The sequence below is a fragment of the Neofelis nebulosa genome, chromosome 3 (assembly GCF_028018385.1).
Source record: "Neofelis nebulosa isolate mNeoNeb1 chromosome 3, mNeoNeb1.pri, whole genome shotgun sequence".
Taxonomy (NCBI): domain Eukaryota; kingdom Metazoa; phylum Chordata; class Mammalia; order Carnivora; family Felidae; genus Neofelis; species Neofelis nebulosa.
This window is the reverse complement of record NC_080784.1, coordinates 45818204-45834795: the sequence shown is the minus strand read 5'-3', so window position 1 is coordinate 45834795 and position 16592 is coordinate 45818204. Positions and strand designations below refer to the sequence as shown.

At 41.7% G+C, this 16592-nt stretch overlaps 1 protein-coding gene across 4 annotated transcripts in view; it reads left to right on the top strand.

Moving 5' to 3' along the window:
- Positions 1-5763: 5763 nt before the first annotated feature.
- The window catches only part of ASH2L (ASH2 like, histone lysine methyltransferase complex subunit), a 32021-nt gene continuing 21192 nt past the window's right edge, over positions 5764-16592 (top strand). The window contains exons 1-6 of one of the 4 annotated variants that reach the window (XM_058720689.1): positions 5764-5988; positions 6657-6723; positions 6850-6995; positions 10921-11009; positions 11296-11390; positions 15949-16044. In XM_058720689.1, the coding sequence (XP_058576672.1) occupies positions 5801-5988; positions 6657-6723; positions 6850-6995; positions 10921-11009; positions 11296-11390; positions 15949-16044 (681 nt within the window). In that variant the 5' untranslated portion in view covers positions 5764-5800. Of the gene's footprint in view, positions 5989-6132; positions 6439-6656; positions 6724-6849; positions 6996-10920; positions 11010-11295; positions 11391-15948; positions 16045-16592 lie in introns of those variants that run through there. The other 3 variants (XM_058720687.1, XM_058720688.1, XM_058720690.1) reach the window with 3 other exon arrangements.

Genomic DNA, 16592 nt, shown 5'->3' with positions numbered 1-16592 from the left:
GTGAATCACATACACTCACATAAAGACTGTGGGAAGCAAGGTTTCCAGGGGAAGTAACTTAGGCATGTGTCTTGATGTAATGTCTTGATGTAATGGACGCGGGGGGGCCAGGGGCAATCAGGATGGAGGGAAGCAGGACCAAACCTAGAGACTGGAAGATGGGGTGGAGTATGCTGAGAATGGTGGGTTCCCACAGGAATTGGGGTCATTTGCTGGGCACTCTTGGACTCTAAGTTTTCTCTGAAAGGCAGTAAGTAGCTCCCTAAAGAAAGATGAAGTGCTGCAGAGGTATCAGATGATTGGCCAGGCTGAATTGGAGTAGGAAAGCCCGAATCAGGAAGATTCAGGTGTGGTAATCCTAGTGAAGTGAAAAAAAAAAATGGCTGGGAGCACCTGACTGGCTCAGTTGGTTAAGTGTCAGACTCCTGACTTTGGCTCAAGGAGTTCGAGCCCCGCATTGCATCGGGCTCTGCACTGACAGTGCAGAGCTGGCTTGGGATTCTCTCTTTGCCTCTCCCCTGCTTGCTCTCTCTCTCTCTCTCTCTCTCAAACAAAACAAAACAAAACAAAACCACAATAGGTTGGAGGGACAAATAGGTTGGAGAAGGGACAAATCTGAGACCTAGTGGAGAAAAGTGTGGAGGGAGACAAGTTTTCTTTTTGAAGACTTTATTTACTTCCGATTTGAGCAACTCTTGGCACACTGTCAAACACTTGGAAAATACAGAGAAGAGAGAAAGAGGCGGTCTTTATAAACCCACTGCTCAAGAATAACAACTGTGAACATTCTGAATACTGTATTTGAGGATGAGAGAATGCGCTCCATATTTTCACCAAGGCCAGGCGAATAAGCAACACTCCAGCTGGATAGTCCGCTTTCTGACAAGCTGGGTGAGTTCCCCCGCTGCTGACAGGGAAACCTTCCCAAAATGTGTTTCTCCTGTTTTTATCCAGCCTAAACTTGTAAGCTGGTGCTATGAATGATTTTATTAACCTTTATCTTGAGCAGCTGTCCAGTGTGTGGGATGCCTTGCTTTCCAATTCTAGAAATTAGGTCTGGTTCCACCTTAGCCTCACCCACTTTTACCCACAGGTGAGCTGACTGTGGAATTCTCCGAATATCCTGAACTCAAATATTCTTACTTTGACCTCTCCCCATTCTAGTTCCTGCCTTTTCATCCAGACTTCTGGACGCTGAATTCCCCCGTTTCCCTCTCTGCTTCCTCAGATGCCATGGTTAATCACCTGAACTGCTTTCTTGCTATCATCTTTGGCTGCCTTTTATCCTGGCCCTTACTTTTACCTGCCTGGAAAAACTGAAAACTCAGATGATTGTTTCAAATCATCTTCGCTGTTATATAGCATTGTGGTGTTGCAGGAACTGGAAGATATAAATTGTAGGCACTATCAATATGCAGGCTCAGAGCTCAGTGAAGCCCTCGCTATCAGCCACCAATATTTTCTCATAGTCTCCTGTTCCTAGTTACAAACCACATCCTTATTCCATCCTCCCGATTTCTTCCTGTTTCAGATGAATGGATTCTCTCCTTGTCATCAAGCCAAACTTCATCTCTGCCAGTTGACTCAGCTGCTTGACCCGGTTCATTAAAATAATAATTTTTTTAAGTTTATTTATTTTGAGAGACAGTGAGTGTGCATGCATGGGGCGAGGGGCTGAGAGAGGGAGACAGAGAATCCCAAGCAGGCTCCATACTGTCAGCACAGAGCCCAACACAGGGCTCGAACTCACAGACTGTGAGATAATGACCTCAGCCAAAATCAGGAGTCAGATGCTTAACCAACTGAGCCACCCAGGTGCCCTGACCCAGTTTCTTTAGAAAGCTGTTCATCAACTACCACCTCTCCTGCATTTTCAACCTCTGGCTCCATACTGATGAATAAAAGTGTGTCATGAGCCTCTCTCCCAACCCTGCATTCCCCTCCAGCTATCATCTAATTGCTCCTTCAGAACCAAACCTTTGTTTAGGAACTATTTCAAACACACTGAAAACAGAGCAAAGAACCAGGTAACAAACAAGGATTTAACAAATGTCAACATTTTGCCACATTGACTCAGTTTTTTCTTTGCAGAAATAAAATGCCTCCAGATGTCTGGGTGGCTGTCAGTTAAGCTCCTGACTCTTGATCTCGGCTCAGGTCATGATCTCGAGGTCATGAGATCAAGCCCCGTGTTGGACTCTGTACTGACTGATAGCTTGGAGGCTGCTTGGGATTCTCCCTCTCTTTCTGTCCCTCTCCAGCTCTCTCTCAAAATAAACGAGAAAAAGAAAAAGAAAGAAAGAAAGAAAGAAAGAAAGAAAGAAAGAAAGAAAGAAAGAAAGAAAGAAAGAAAGAAAGAAAGAAAGAAAGAAAAGGAAGGAAGAAAAAGAGTGAGCCTCAAAAAACTGGAAAGATCTGTCTACACAGCTATTTCTGCTTCTATCCTTCCACTCCCTTTTCAATCCACTATAATGTGGGTTCTGCTAAATGATTCCAAGAAACTGGAATCACTCATCACTTTCATTTAAAATGAATCATTCATGGCCTTCATTTAAAATGTAGCTGATGGGGTGCCTGGGTGGCTCAGTTGATTGAGCATCCAACTCTTGATTTCGGCTCAGGTCATGAGATCGAACCCTCCATCAGGCTCTCTGCTGAGCAGGGAGCCTGTTTAAGATTCTCTTTCTCCATCTGCCTCTCCCCTGTTCATGCTCTCTCTCTCTAAAATTTAAAAAAAAAATTTTTTTTAAGGGGTGCCTGGTGGCTCAGTCAGTTAAGCGTCTGACTTTGGCTCAGGTCATGATCTCTTGGTTCATGGTTTGGAGCCCTGCGTCGGGCTCTGTGCTACAGCTCAGAGCCTAGGGCCTGCTACGGATTCTGTGTCTCCGTCTCTCTGGCCCTCCCCTGCTCACGCTGTCTCTCTGTCAAAAAGAAATAAAAATTAAAAAAAAAAAATTTTAATACAAAAAAATGAAGTTGCTGCCCAGAACACAACCCCCAGATCACAGCTCTTTGACAACAATTCTGTATCAGAGGTTGTCCAATCAATTTAGTGTCACTACTGGCATTAAAAAAAAAAAAAAAAAAAAAAAAAGACAATACAAATGTAGATTGTTTCATAAATCTTCTAATTGTAACTAATATAACGTGTATACTAGGTCACATTGCAAAATGTGTTTCTTACGGGAGTTGTGGCCAAACATTTGAAAGACATTGTTCTAAATTAGTGATCTTCAAAATTTTGTTTGCATGAATGAATTTATCATTGTAAATTTAATTACCCACAGGGGGTTTCAGACAGATTGCAAACATTAGCATTGTTAAATAAAACTAAAAAAAAAAAATTTCTGGGGTGCCAGCTGGCTCAGTCTGTGGACTGTGCAACTTTTTTTTTAATGTTTATTTTGAGAGAGAGAGAGAAAGAGAGAAGGAGCATGCATGTGCACACACACACAAGCAGGGGAGGGGAAGAGAGAGGGAGAGAGAGAATCCTAAGCAGTCTCCACGCTCAGTGAGGACCCCAAGGAGGCGCTCGATCCCACAACCCTGGGACCATGACCTAAGCCAAAATCAAGAGTCAGACGCTCAACTGCCTAAGCCACTCAGGCGCCCCAGAACTCAATTATTTGAACTCCTTCGAAGTTCTATGCCAAATCACATTGTGATCTACCACCAGTTTTTTAATTTAGATTTTCAATTACTTTTAGATTTACAGAAGTGTCACTAAGATAGTGCAAAGAGTTCCCCGACATAGCCTTAACCCAGCTCTTCCCCTAATGTTGACATCTTGAAGCATGGTACATTGATCAGAACTAAGAAATTAACATTGCTGTAATACTATGAACTACAGACATTATTGATTTCACCATTTTTTCCCTCTAATGTCCCTTTCCTCTTCCAAGATCCAATCCAGGATACGCTGCATTTAGTTGTCATCTCCTCGTCTCCTCCAGAGTTTCTCATGTCTTTCATGATGTGAAAAGTTTTGAGGTGTACTGGTTAGATATTTTCTAGAATGTCTCAACTTAGATTTGGCTGTTTTCTCTTGATTAGACTGGGGTTATAGATTTGGGGGAAGAATTCCACAGAGATGAAGTCCTTCTCATTGCATCGTATCAAAGGGGCAAATGATATCAACCTGATTTATTACTGGTGGTGTTAACCTTGACCACTTGGTTAAGGTGGTATCTGCCAGTTTCTCTACTGTAAAACTTACCATTTTCCTTTTCCATATTCTATTGTTCAGAAACAAGTATCTAAATCCAGCCCACACACTCAATAAGAGGTGGGATTCAAGCTCTACCTCGGAGGAAGCAGTATCAAAGATGTTGTAGCTGTATGTTAAAACATTTAATACTAGAGTAAATATTTTGGAGGAGATACTTTGAGTCTGTGCAAAGTATTGTTTCTTCTTAAAATTTCACCCACCACTTTTAAAATAATTATTTAAAATTTTAAAATAATCTATCAATTTTTCCGGGCACCCGGGTAGCTCAGCCGGTTGAGCATCTGACTTGGGCTCAGGTCATGATCTCCCGGTTCATGGGTTCAAGACCTGCGATGGACTGTCAGCTCGGAGCCTGTAGCCTCCTTCAGATTCTGTGTCTCCCTCTCTTTCTCTGTCCCTCCCCCACTTGTGCTCTCTCTCTCAAAACTAAATATATAAACATTTAAAAAATAATAATAATCAGTTTTTAAAATAATCTATCAACTGGTAACTCAATTAGGATCCCCTTCAATTTTGTTGAAAACAAATAATTGGGAACCAACTGGGAAATCCAAATACTTACATATTTCCAATTGTTCTTGTGTCTGGTGTCCCATAGGTTTGTACACCCTTGGGCAAGACATCATAGTAAGATTTGATTCACGATTGGAGAGAGGTATGCCTTTTTTTTTTTTTTTGTAAAGTGGGAGAAAAGTGTGTTCTCGGGCGACTCTGTAAAAATTAGGATGTACACACTGGTTTCCTGAAAACTCTCCTGGCCTGAATACTTCTAGAGGTTTATATTCTTAAGTTTGAAGACTCTGAATAAGTCTACTCCAGTGATTTCACCTACCAATACTGAGGTTGATTCCTCCCTTACCTTTGGTCGCTACCTGTTCCTTCCTCTAAGGACAATCTTCTCTCAACTGGAAAGTCCTCCAGCACCTGGCTTCCTAACTCGGGCCTCATTTTCCTCCTCTTAAAATATTAAGTGGCTTGCAGCTTCTAGAACACACATTGCTGCTTACCTCTTCCGCCTGTATGGAACATCCCCTCTCCGGTCCTAACCTATGTAGCTGGGACTCTGGACTCATACTTTCTAGGCTAAGTAGCCACTTGAAAACGTGCTCAAAGTGGCAGATCACCACGGCAGTAACGAACTGCTTCTGGGGCGGGAGGGCAGTGAGTGCTAGTGTTTGTAGAAGACATTTCCTACATTTGATGAGGAACGTTTGCAATGCACACCACAGCCTTCAGAGTCCGTAGGCACCCAGCGCTCTCAAGGCGCCTCATCAGCGCTGATTTCCAGTGTCGGCCACGAAAATCACAACATCCAGCCCGGAAAACGAAGTGAGCCCTGGAGGAAATCAAACTAGTACCTCCGCCTTCTCCTAGCTCTGTGGCTACCACTCCAAATCCCAGGACCCTGCCCGCCTCCGCCTGCCCGACCTTAAAGTGGGCCTGGAGGGCCCACTCGTCAAGGCAAGCGGTGGACCCACCAAACGCGTTTACTGTTTGAAGATTACAAAGCCAGTCAGCAACTCACGCGAGACGGAGAGCGAATTCTCGCGAGAACTCTGGGAGGCGGCAGTGATGGCGGCGGCGGGAACCGGACCGGGACCTGGAGTGGATGCAGGACCCGGCCCAGCAGCGGCAGCAAATGCAACAGTGGCAGAAGAAGGGGAGACAAAACCGGTGGTAGCGGTGGCAGCTGCCCCGGCTGGAGAGGGAACATCTGTTGCTCCAGCAGCAGAACCCGGTTCTGGAGAGGCAGAAAGTGGGTAAGATGTCCTGCAGCCCGAGGGGGACACTGGGAGGGAGGCCCACCCCTCCTGGAGTCCCGCGGCTCCCTGGAACTCTCCTGCCCGCACCCTCCGAACCTAGGCCCTGCAGCCAACGGCTCGCCCTTCGCCCCCACCCGCCTTCCAGGACTGTAGTCCCGCCCGCCGCTTGGCCCGTCCCCTTCTCCCTCCCCTCTTAACTGTGTCTGTAACTACGCCCCTTTCCGTACCTTTCGCGGGTCCTGAGAGTCAAGGTTCTTGTTCTCTCTCAGGCTCCTGAGAGGTCTGGTAGCTCACTCTTATAGCAGGAACTCCTCAGATATCCCAGAGGAGAAACCACTTTGCATTGCCGGACTGGAAGAAGTAACGGTTCCTCTGAAAACAAGAGTGGGAGAGCTGCATCTAGGCGAACCTCCCCCAGGACTAATTCCATCTCCTGTAGATTTGTCAGTAAGGACAGATTAGGCTTCCCTCTGCCCTATGGGCCTGCGTCTGTCTTGGTCATATTCTTCCTAACCCTGGGCACCCAGGCTGAGAGAATAGGCTTAGCTGAAAAAGCTGTAGGAGTGTGAAGTTCACCTGTACTTTGATCATTATCCTTAGGCATAGGCGTTTTGAGGTTTGTTTCCCTTGAAGATTCTCACTTGAGTACTTTCACTATCTTGTAGGGATGCAAATTCAGTTGATGTAGGTGGTGGTTTGGAGACTGAATCTTCTAATGGAAAAGATACACTAGTAAGTATTTCTTTTTGGATGTATGCAAGGCAAAATAGGTTCTGTTTTTTGTTTGTTTAAGTTTTTAAGTGAGTTAAATACAATAGGATCAACTGGCCTGATTCTCTAATTGCTGTGTGGACACAGGAAGGTGCTGGGGACACTTCAGAGGTGATGGATACGCAGGCGGGCTCCGTGGATGAAGAGAATGGCCGACAGTTAGGAGAGGTAGAGCTGCAGTGTGGCATATGTACAAAATGGTTCACAGCGGACACCTTTGGCATAGATACCTCGTGAGTATTTTTTGTAATCTTTGTTAAGAATCGCTTTTTAAGGGGCACCTGTGTGGCTAAGTCAGTTGAACGTCCAACTTCGACTCAGGTCATGATCTCGCGGTCTGTGAGTTTGAGCCCCGGCGTTGGGCTCTGTGCTGACAGCTCAGAGCCTGGAGCCTGCTTCGGATTCTATGTGTGTGTCTCTTTCTCTCTCTCTCTGCGCCTCCTCCACTCATGCTCAGTCTCTCTGTCAAAAATAAATAAACATTTAAAAAATGTTTTAAAAAATCGCTTTTTAGGGGCGCCTGGGTGGCTCAGTCCGTTGAGCGTCCGACTTCGGCTCAGGTCATGATCTCACGGTCCGTGAGTTCGAGCCCCGCATCAGGCTCTGTTCTGACAGCTCAGAGCCTGAAGCCTGTTTCGGATTCTGTGTCTCCCTCTCTCTCTGACCCTCCCCCGTTCATGCTCTGTCTCTCTCTCAAAAATAAATAAACGTTAAAAAAAAATTTTTAAAAATTTTAAAAAATCGCTTTTTAAAATAAATCTCAGTATGTTCAACAGTTGAATAATAATTTGTAGGCAAATATAAAAGCATATTATTTCCTATGTCTTCTAACCTCACCTTCAGTGAGTAGTAGGATTTGAATCAAGAATTGTTTTAATAATCTGAACTGTTTTCTATCTATTGAGGGTCAAGCCCTAATAGGTACAATGATAGGTATTCTCCCTGCTTTTGAGCTTACAACCTGGTTAGGAGACAAAACCATGCAATTACGAAGCATTATATAAACAGTTATGGGACAGTAGCATTTAGATGTTGTATTTGGTGTTACGGATTTTGGGGGAGAGGGTTGGTGTATATGGTGGACAAAGCCTGTTGTCAAAAATTTGAGATAACCAGTGACTCTTCATGCTTGAGCGATCCTTTTTTCCCTTTTGGCTTCAAACTCACTCCCTTTAAGTATTCTGTGTTCACTTCTCAGCAAAACATATTTCCTATCTTTTACCTCTTCTAATGAATCAAAATCACTTTATGATTGATTGAAAGTAAAAGAATTTTTGCTTTATTGTAGGGAGTTTGCCAACAGCTAGCAAGTGCTTGATGTTGACATACTGTCTATGGAAATCATTGTACTGCTGGCTCTCTTTGGTGTTTTTTATGGTTCTTATTGTGCAAGTAAATTCAGATAAGACTGCCTCAAAATAAGGCTGCACTATTCTGAAATTCTTCCTTCTTGGGTGGGTTGTCGAGGAAGCACCTTCCTTTATAATTTATTGTGTGCTTTCTAATTAAAAAGTTGTAGGGGACTTTAGAAATGCTAATGTTCTAATTAACATGTGATTAGTGATCTAGGATACAGTGTTTAAAAAAAAAATAATGAAGGATCTGGAAGAAAGAATTGATCTTGGTAGAAGTATCTATAGGGAAAGTATACAAGATAAGCAAAGCTGGTCACTTAGATAAGACCCAACTAAAATCTGGCCGCTTTGGCCAAAGAGAATTTATTTGGATAGACAGAGCCTAGGAAAGGAAATTTACCAGAGAGCTAACTTGGGGTGATCTAGGGAGGAAGCAAACCACAGTTCAAGAGTTTTGGTAGAAACCAGTTTGTACCTGAATTTGAGAAGTTACACCTAAAGCCCAACTAGGTGAGACGGATTGTCTTTCACAACTGAGATGGAGGAAGGGAGCTAGTCAGGGTAGGAAAAAGGCTGCTGTGAATACCTGATTATATTTGAATTAATAACTATACTTCTACATGTCTCTAGTTTGAGGCTTTACTTTCTGTAGGTGATTTTATCATGGTGGGCTGTTGAACAGAAAGGGTTCAAGAGCAAGGTAAAGGCAAGGGAATTCAGCCTTAACATTCACAAGAATGTTTCTTAATTTCTTGAGTGGTGACAATAGACACACATTTGGGAACCTTCTCTTCGAGGATACTTAAAGCAAGTTTCACTTGAGTCCAGATAAATCTGCTTTTATTTTGATTTCTTCTCTTACAACCTAAACCAGTCTTGTATTTTTCTATTACTTTCTCCTTTTTAAGACTAAGGTCTCCTGGGGCACCTGGGTGGCTCAGTGAGTTAAGCGCCTGACGTCAGCTCAGGTCATGGTCTCTTGGTTCTGTGAGTTCAGGCCCAGCGTGGAACTCTGTACTGACAGCTCAGAGCCTGGAGCCTGCGATTTCCCGGTGTCTCCCTCTCTCTGCTCCTCCCTCCTCCCCACCTCCGCGCGCTAGCTCTCTCTTGCTCTCTCTGTCAAAAATAAATATTAAAAACAAAAAAAAGAGTAAGGCCCCCTTATACAATACAGACAAGTTTTCACTTGCCCCCAAACTCACTTCTGAGGAGCTATCTTTGTGATACAAGCAGTCTTAATAGTTAGAACTCCTAGGGGCGCCTGGGTGGCGCAGTCGGTTAAGCGTCCGACTTCAGCCAGGTCACGATCTCGCCGTCCGTGAGTTCGAGCCCCGCGTCAGGCTCTGGGCTGATGGCTCGGAGCCTGGAGCCTGTTTCCGATTCTGTGTCTCCCTCTCTCTCTGCCCCTCCCCCGTTCATGCCCTGTCTCTCTCTGTCCCAAAAATAAATTAAAAAAAAAAAAAAAAACGTTGAAAAAATAGTTAGAACTCCTTTCACTTCCTCCCCCCCCCCTCCCGCCCCATCCTCCATATCTAATCAGTCACCAAGCTTTACCAATTTTTTTCTCTTGTATATGGGCTTGTCCTTTCCGTTTTTATTCTTTCACCCTAAGTGAGGCCTTCTTTGCCTTCTGCTGGAACTGCTACAAAAGTGTCTTACGTAGGGGTGCCTGGGTGGCTCATTCTGTTAAGTGCTCTGTCAGTGCAGAGCCCAACTTGGGGCTCAAACTCACAAACTGTAAGATCATGACATGAGTCAAAGTCAAGAGTCTAATGCTTAACTGACTGAGCCACCCAAGTGCCCCCACATTTGCTTTTTCTCATCTCTTCCTTCAGACCCAACCTATCACTTAAAATTTTAACCATGTCACTTCCCCTTCAAGGAGTTCCCATTACCCACAGAAAAAATCCAACTCTACCTGGCTCCTTGCACTTCCTGCCTTTCAAGCCTTTTTTATTTTTCTTTTTTTTTTTTATTTTTCTTTTTTTCTTTTTTTCTTCCAAATCCCCTCTCTGAGACAAACTTATCTACAGCAGTTTGCTCCTCTGCCCCCTTGTTGGCCTTTCTCATCTCTGTATATAGTTCACTTAGACAAAAGAAAACCAACTCATCTTCCCAAATCTAGTCCATAACTTACGTTCTCCAAAATGTTTCTAACTCTTAAATCTGAAGTTACTACTTGGATCCTTAAAACTCCTCTGGAGTAATTATCACCTGTAGGATTCCTTTGGTACTGAGACAAGTAATGTTTTGTGACTTACGTGTTGTCTTCTTGAATAATTATTTACATTTTTAATTAATCTTGTCATATCTTCTGTCTCCCCTTTCCAGCAGTATTATTGGCCTTTTAAAGAGATATTTAAGTATTTAAGTGTATAAATGTCTGTGTGTAAATTAGAGTTGTATATATTTAAATATAATTTACATACAAATATTTGCATGTAACTATATTTAAGGAGACTACTTTGTCTTCCACAACTGGCCTGGCATGCTCTTTTTAGGTGCTTAAATACTATAATAAACTAGCTTGGACAAGGCACCAGTGATAATCTTCCTGGTGCTGAATTATCTACTATGATAGATAATATCTTATTAAATGTTTTAACAGAAAAATCCAGGTATTTGTGAAAATATAAGCCCTGTTTTGGTTTTGATGACCTTTGTAAATTTTAATCATATATTAATATATTAACGTTATTATTTTCACTGCAGGGAAGGGATCCCTGTCGATTCAGTTGATTTACTTCTACAAAGAAGTGTGTATTTAGAAGTTCACTGATTTTTTAATCTGGCTGTTCTGCAGATCCTGTCTGCCTTTCATGACCAACTACAGTTTTCACTGCAATGTGTGCCATCATAGTGGGAATACCTATTTCCTCCGGAAGCAAGCAAGTAAGAACAAACTCACGAGTGCCGCAAAATTGTCCTCTGGGTAGCTGCAAAAGAAAAGAGATTTGGGCTTAGCAGGATCAGGGAACTCCTGCCTAGTAGCTGGTAAAAGTTATGTAACATTGGAGTTTAGCTCCAAATAATGGCTGTGGTCCACTTCAGGGAAAATCATGACTCTTATTTTTTTGCTGCTATAATTGTTAACTTGTGGATCACCTAGTTGAATATCCTTTAGGTAATATGACTATAATACTATAGATAATTTTTTCTTCCTTTTTCTTTTTAACAGACTTGAAAGAAATGTGCCTTAGTGCTTTGGCCAACCTAACTTGGCAATCTCGAACACAAGATGAACATCCAAAAACCATGTTCTCCAAAGATAAGGTAGAGAAGGGATTAATGTAATTGCAATTATGCCAAAGAATCAGGTAGAACACCTAAATATACTCTTTAACAATGAGTACTTTGCCCCCAATTTTTATGAATATATGACTATAGATTCAGTGGTTGTTACTGATTTCATGTGATTTACTAACTTCTAATATGTGCACATTATGTCAGTTGGCTAAATTATTAGTTGGGGGAATCCTTAAATAGTTTTGGTTGGCTTTATAGAAGCAAACAACTGTCTATCCCCCAATTAATAATCAGATCTTGAGGCACCTGCGTGGCTCAGTTGGTTAAGTGTCTGACTCTTGGTTTCGGCTCAGGTCATGATCTTACGGTTTCGTGAGTTTGGCCCCATGTCGGGCTCTGCGCTGACAGCCTGGTTCGGATTCTCTCTCTCTCCCTCTCTCTCTGCCCCTCCCCTACTGGTGCTATCTCTGTCTCTCTCAAACTTAAAAAAAAAAAATCTTGAGGGGGTGCCTGGCTGGCTCAGTCAGTACAGTATGTGACTCTTGATCTCAGGGTCTTGAGTTCGAGCCCCACATTGTGCATAAAGATTACTCAAAAATAAACTTAACCAGGAAAAAAAATCAGATCTTGAGCTGAACCTTCTCAGCCCCGTTTAACTATTTTTAAAGACGATTATTATAGATTTTGTCAGAGGGAAGGGGGTAGGTTTATACATGCCTTTTATTTAAACGAATTATCCTTTATTATTAAACTGCAAAACCACACAACTGAAGTCAGGACTCAAAATTAGACGACTAGCCCACCCATGAGTCTTTCCTACTGTGATTCACGGTAAGAAAATATGAAAATTAAGTAAATTTTAGAACGATGGAGTTTACATTATGCCTACTATACATTCATACCTGCCCACTTTCATTTAAGCTGAAACAAGGGGCATCTGGCTGGCTCAGTCAGTAGAGCATCTTGAGTTCGAGTCTCATGTTGGGCGTAGGTAGAGATTGCTTAAAAATAAAATCTTTAAGGGTCCCTGGTGGCTCAGTTAAGCATCCAACTCTTGATTTCTGCTCAGGTCATGATGTCATGGTTTGAGAGATCGAGCCCCATGTCAGGCTCTGTGCTGACAGTGTGGATTCTCTCTGCTTATGATTCTCTCTCCCTCTCTTTCTCTCTGTCCCTCCCCCACTCACGCTCTCTCTTTCAAAGATAAGTAACAAATATTTTTAAAAATTCAAAAAATATAAAAGATAAAATCTTGAAAAATAAATAAACAAAAATTTCACCAAACACGGGCGCCTAGGTGGCTCAGTTGGTTATGCATCTGATTCTTGATCTCCACTCAGGTCATGATCTCACAGTCTGTGAGGTGGTCTGTGAGATTGACGGCACAGAGCCTGCTTGGGATTCTCTCTGTCCCTCTCACTGTCTCTCCCTTGTTATGTGTGTGCACACATACTCTCTCTCAAAATAAACTTGAAAAAAAATTTTTTTTTCACTGAACAGTGCTTATCCTCCACTCTTCCTCTGCATTGTTATTTTCTGTTCTAGTCAGTGCTAGTTTTGACTTACAGAATTGATTTTATAACCTACTAATAGATTGCAATCTACAGTTTGAAAGACACTGGCATAGGGTATATGGTGAGACCAATATAGCTGGGATCAGACTGTAAGGGCTTTTCTACTGAATAGAAATTAGGACTTAATCCTGCAGGCTGGAGTAGTCAGACAGCCCTCTCACCTCCTTTTTATTCCTGCAGTACAGATGTGTTATGATTAGATTTGCGTTTTTTCTGTTTTTTTTATTCCTCCCAAATTCTTATTTTGAAATTTCAAACATAGAAAAATTCAGATAGTACAGTGAACCATCTGTTAGTTATTTTCCTAGATTTTCCAGTTATTAATATTTTACTGCATTTGCTTTATCTCCCTAAGTTATATGAGACTAAACTGAATACTATACCCAGTATTTTCCCATAACCGTAGTACAGTGATCATACTCAGAAAACTTAGTGTCGATATAATACTACTATCTAATATATAGTTTTTATTTTTTATATAAAGTATATAATTATATTTTCTCGTTGTTAATTATCATTTTAATATCCTCCATAGCTTTTTTTCTCTATCCAGGATCCAGGCAAAGATTGCACATTGCATTTAGTTGTAATGTCTCTCTTGCTCTTTTTTTTTTTTAAGTAGGTTCCATGCCCAACATGGGGCTGGAACTCACAACCCTGAGATCAAGAGTTGTATGCCCTACCAACCAAGCCAGCCAGGTGCCCCGTAATGTCTTTTTTGTCTTTAATCTAAAATGGTTCCTGAATATATTTTACTTTGTTTTTTTGGTCTGCTGTGACATACATTTATTTACTTATTTCTCTATAAAGTTTATTTCTTTATAAAGTTTATTTAAGTAATCTCTACACCCAGGGATGCCTGGGTGGCTCAGTTGGTTAAGCATCCAACTTCAGCTCAGGTCATGATCTCATGGTCCGTAAGTTCGAGCCCCACATTGGGCTCTGTATGGCAGCTCAGAGCCTGGAACCTGTGTCAGATTCTGTGTCTCCCTCTCTCTTTGCCCCTCCTCTGCTTGTCCTCTCTCTCTGTCTCAAAAATAAATAAACCCCAAAAAAATTATAAAAAAAAAAAAAAAGTAATCTCTACACCCAATGTGGGGCTCATGGCCCCGAGATCAAGAGTTGTGTGTTTCTCCAACTGACTAAGCCAGGCACCCCAGTCTGCTATGACATTTAAAATTTTGAGGAGCCCAGACAGTTGTTTGGCGTGATTCTTCTGTTTGCATTTATCTGATTGTTTCCCCATGATAGAGTTCAGGTTAAACATTTTTGGCAAGAATATTATGTAGGTGATGTATGTATAGTGTATTTTTTCCTTGTATCACATCAGGAGGCATAAAATACTGGTTTGTTTTATTATTAATGACCTTAAATTTGATTACTTGGGTAAAGAGGAGGTATCTATCAGATTTCTCCATTGTAAAGGGACCTTTTGTCTTTGTAATTATTAAGCAGTCTGTGTGGTGATGTGTTGAGATTGTGTAAATGTCTCATTGGGACCCCTTCAAGCAATGGTTTTAGCAACTAGCCTGATTATCCTAGCCTGAATCAGTTAATAGAGTGGTCATTGTGAAAAAGAATACATTTGTTACTTGCAATTCTTCTGTTAAGAGAGTTTTCCTTTCTGTCCATCTTTTTTTTATTTTTTTTTAAGTATCCCTGCAGATTTGTGGATTATTTTTTTTAAGTTTGTTTATTTTTGAGAGAGAGTGGGGAGGCACGGGGAGGGAGGGAGGGAGGGAGAGAGAGAGAGAGAGAGAGAGAGAGGTGGAGAGGCAGAGAAAAAGGAGAGAGAGAGTGCCAAGCAGGCTGCACCCTCAGTGCAGAGCCTGACGCAGGGCTTGATGTCACCAACTGTGAGATCATGACCTGAGTCGAACTCAAAGAGTTGGAGGCTTAACCAAATGATCCACCCAGGTGCCCCAATTTGTGGATTTCTGATTTCTGGTGCTCAGATTTGATCAGTGTATCCCCATTGAGTCTGACACCTGATACTTTTTGATATGTCCCTATGAGTTTTTGAACTCTTCCTTACTTTCTGGAACGACAGAATATTCCAGATTTCCCTTCTACTTTCCCTGATTCAACCCTGGTTCCTTTTATTTATTTAAATTTTTTTTTTTTTTTTTTTTTTTTTTTGAGTAAATTCTACATCTGACATGGAGCTTGAATTTGTACCTCTGAGAGCAAGAGCCACACACTCCACTGACTGAGCCAGCCAGGCACCCCAAATAGTTCCTTTTGGTAAAGATTTGGTTTTCATTTCATGGAACTAAGCGGTGGAAGGTTTTGGTGGTAGAGTCTAACTCTGATGGACTTTGGCAGAATGGTGACAGTGGGGGAAGGTCAATGTCAAGGCCAAGCTCAGATATTTGTTTAGTCATGTCAGCAAGAACTGGTGAGGATAATAATCAGAGCAGTGGGGATAGAAGAGGCCTGATGGGTGAGAAATTTTCTGAAATCTTAAAATTCATTTGGTGTCGGTTTAGATGTGATGGTTGTGCACAAGAGAAGAATCAAGGATGATGCCCTTGGCTTCTAGCTTGTGATTCTAGGAGGTAGGTGATTCTGAGCATTAAGAGCAAGAATAGAGATCTGCAGAGCAGATTTATGAGTTGAGATACAAAGTTTAGTTTTGTAACAAGTTTGAGGTGCCTTTGGGATGACCAAATAGAGATGTTAGAAGCAGGCAAAACAGGAGCTCAGGAGACAGAATCAGTTGGGAGTCATTGTCCAAATGTCACCCAAGGGAATGGGGAGGATCTTTCCCTCCAACTGGATTGTAAACCTTCTGAGGCTAAGACTTGTGTATGCTTACATGAAATTCCTCACAATCTGTATATTGTTTGCATGCAATTATGTATTTGTTTAATCATGAAAAAACTAAACGTGGATTTTTCTCTCGATTCTGACAAGCTCTTTGAAAATGCTGCAGTTTTCATTCCATTTTTGTGAGTATAACTTTGAAAGCAACTATAGAACTCTTAATATATTTTGTTTTAAAAAATTAGGATATCATACCGTTTATTGATAAATACTGGGAGTGCATGACGACCAGACAGAGACCTGGGAAAATGACCTGGCCAAATAATATTGTTAAAACAATGGTGAGTAGACCAAAATGATCAGACTTGACGTTTCAAAAATCCGTGTTCTTTGTAAGTATTAAATCTGTTTTAGTCTCACTGAAATAACGTGATGACTAAGAAAATGAGAACAACTTAGTTTTAAATCTTGGACAGTGAGGTATCACTGATTGTAAAGTTTAATAGTTTTCGCACAATCACCGAGTTGTGTCTGAAGTGAACATCAATGTCGTTTTATACACGACGGGGGAACCTTGGTCCACTGTGCTTTTGCAAGTATAATTTATATTGACATGGCAGACTGTTTTTCCCTTTGATTTAAAAACAAAAACAACACTGTTCTAAACATTATTGTCCTTAGAATTAAAGAGAGTACCTGGGGAGAAGGCCACAGCAAGCTGTTAACAGTGCTAACTTATATCTGTGAGGTGGAGGGATAGGGGAGGATTCCAAAGGACTTTGGCTCTCATTTCTTCAAGTTCCTCTGTTTGAATTTTTTGATGGTCGTGTATTTTCTAATCAGAGGGAAAAGCAATACTATCATTTGGGGAGGTTACACTTAGGAATTG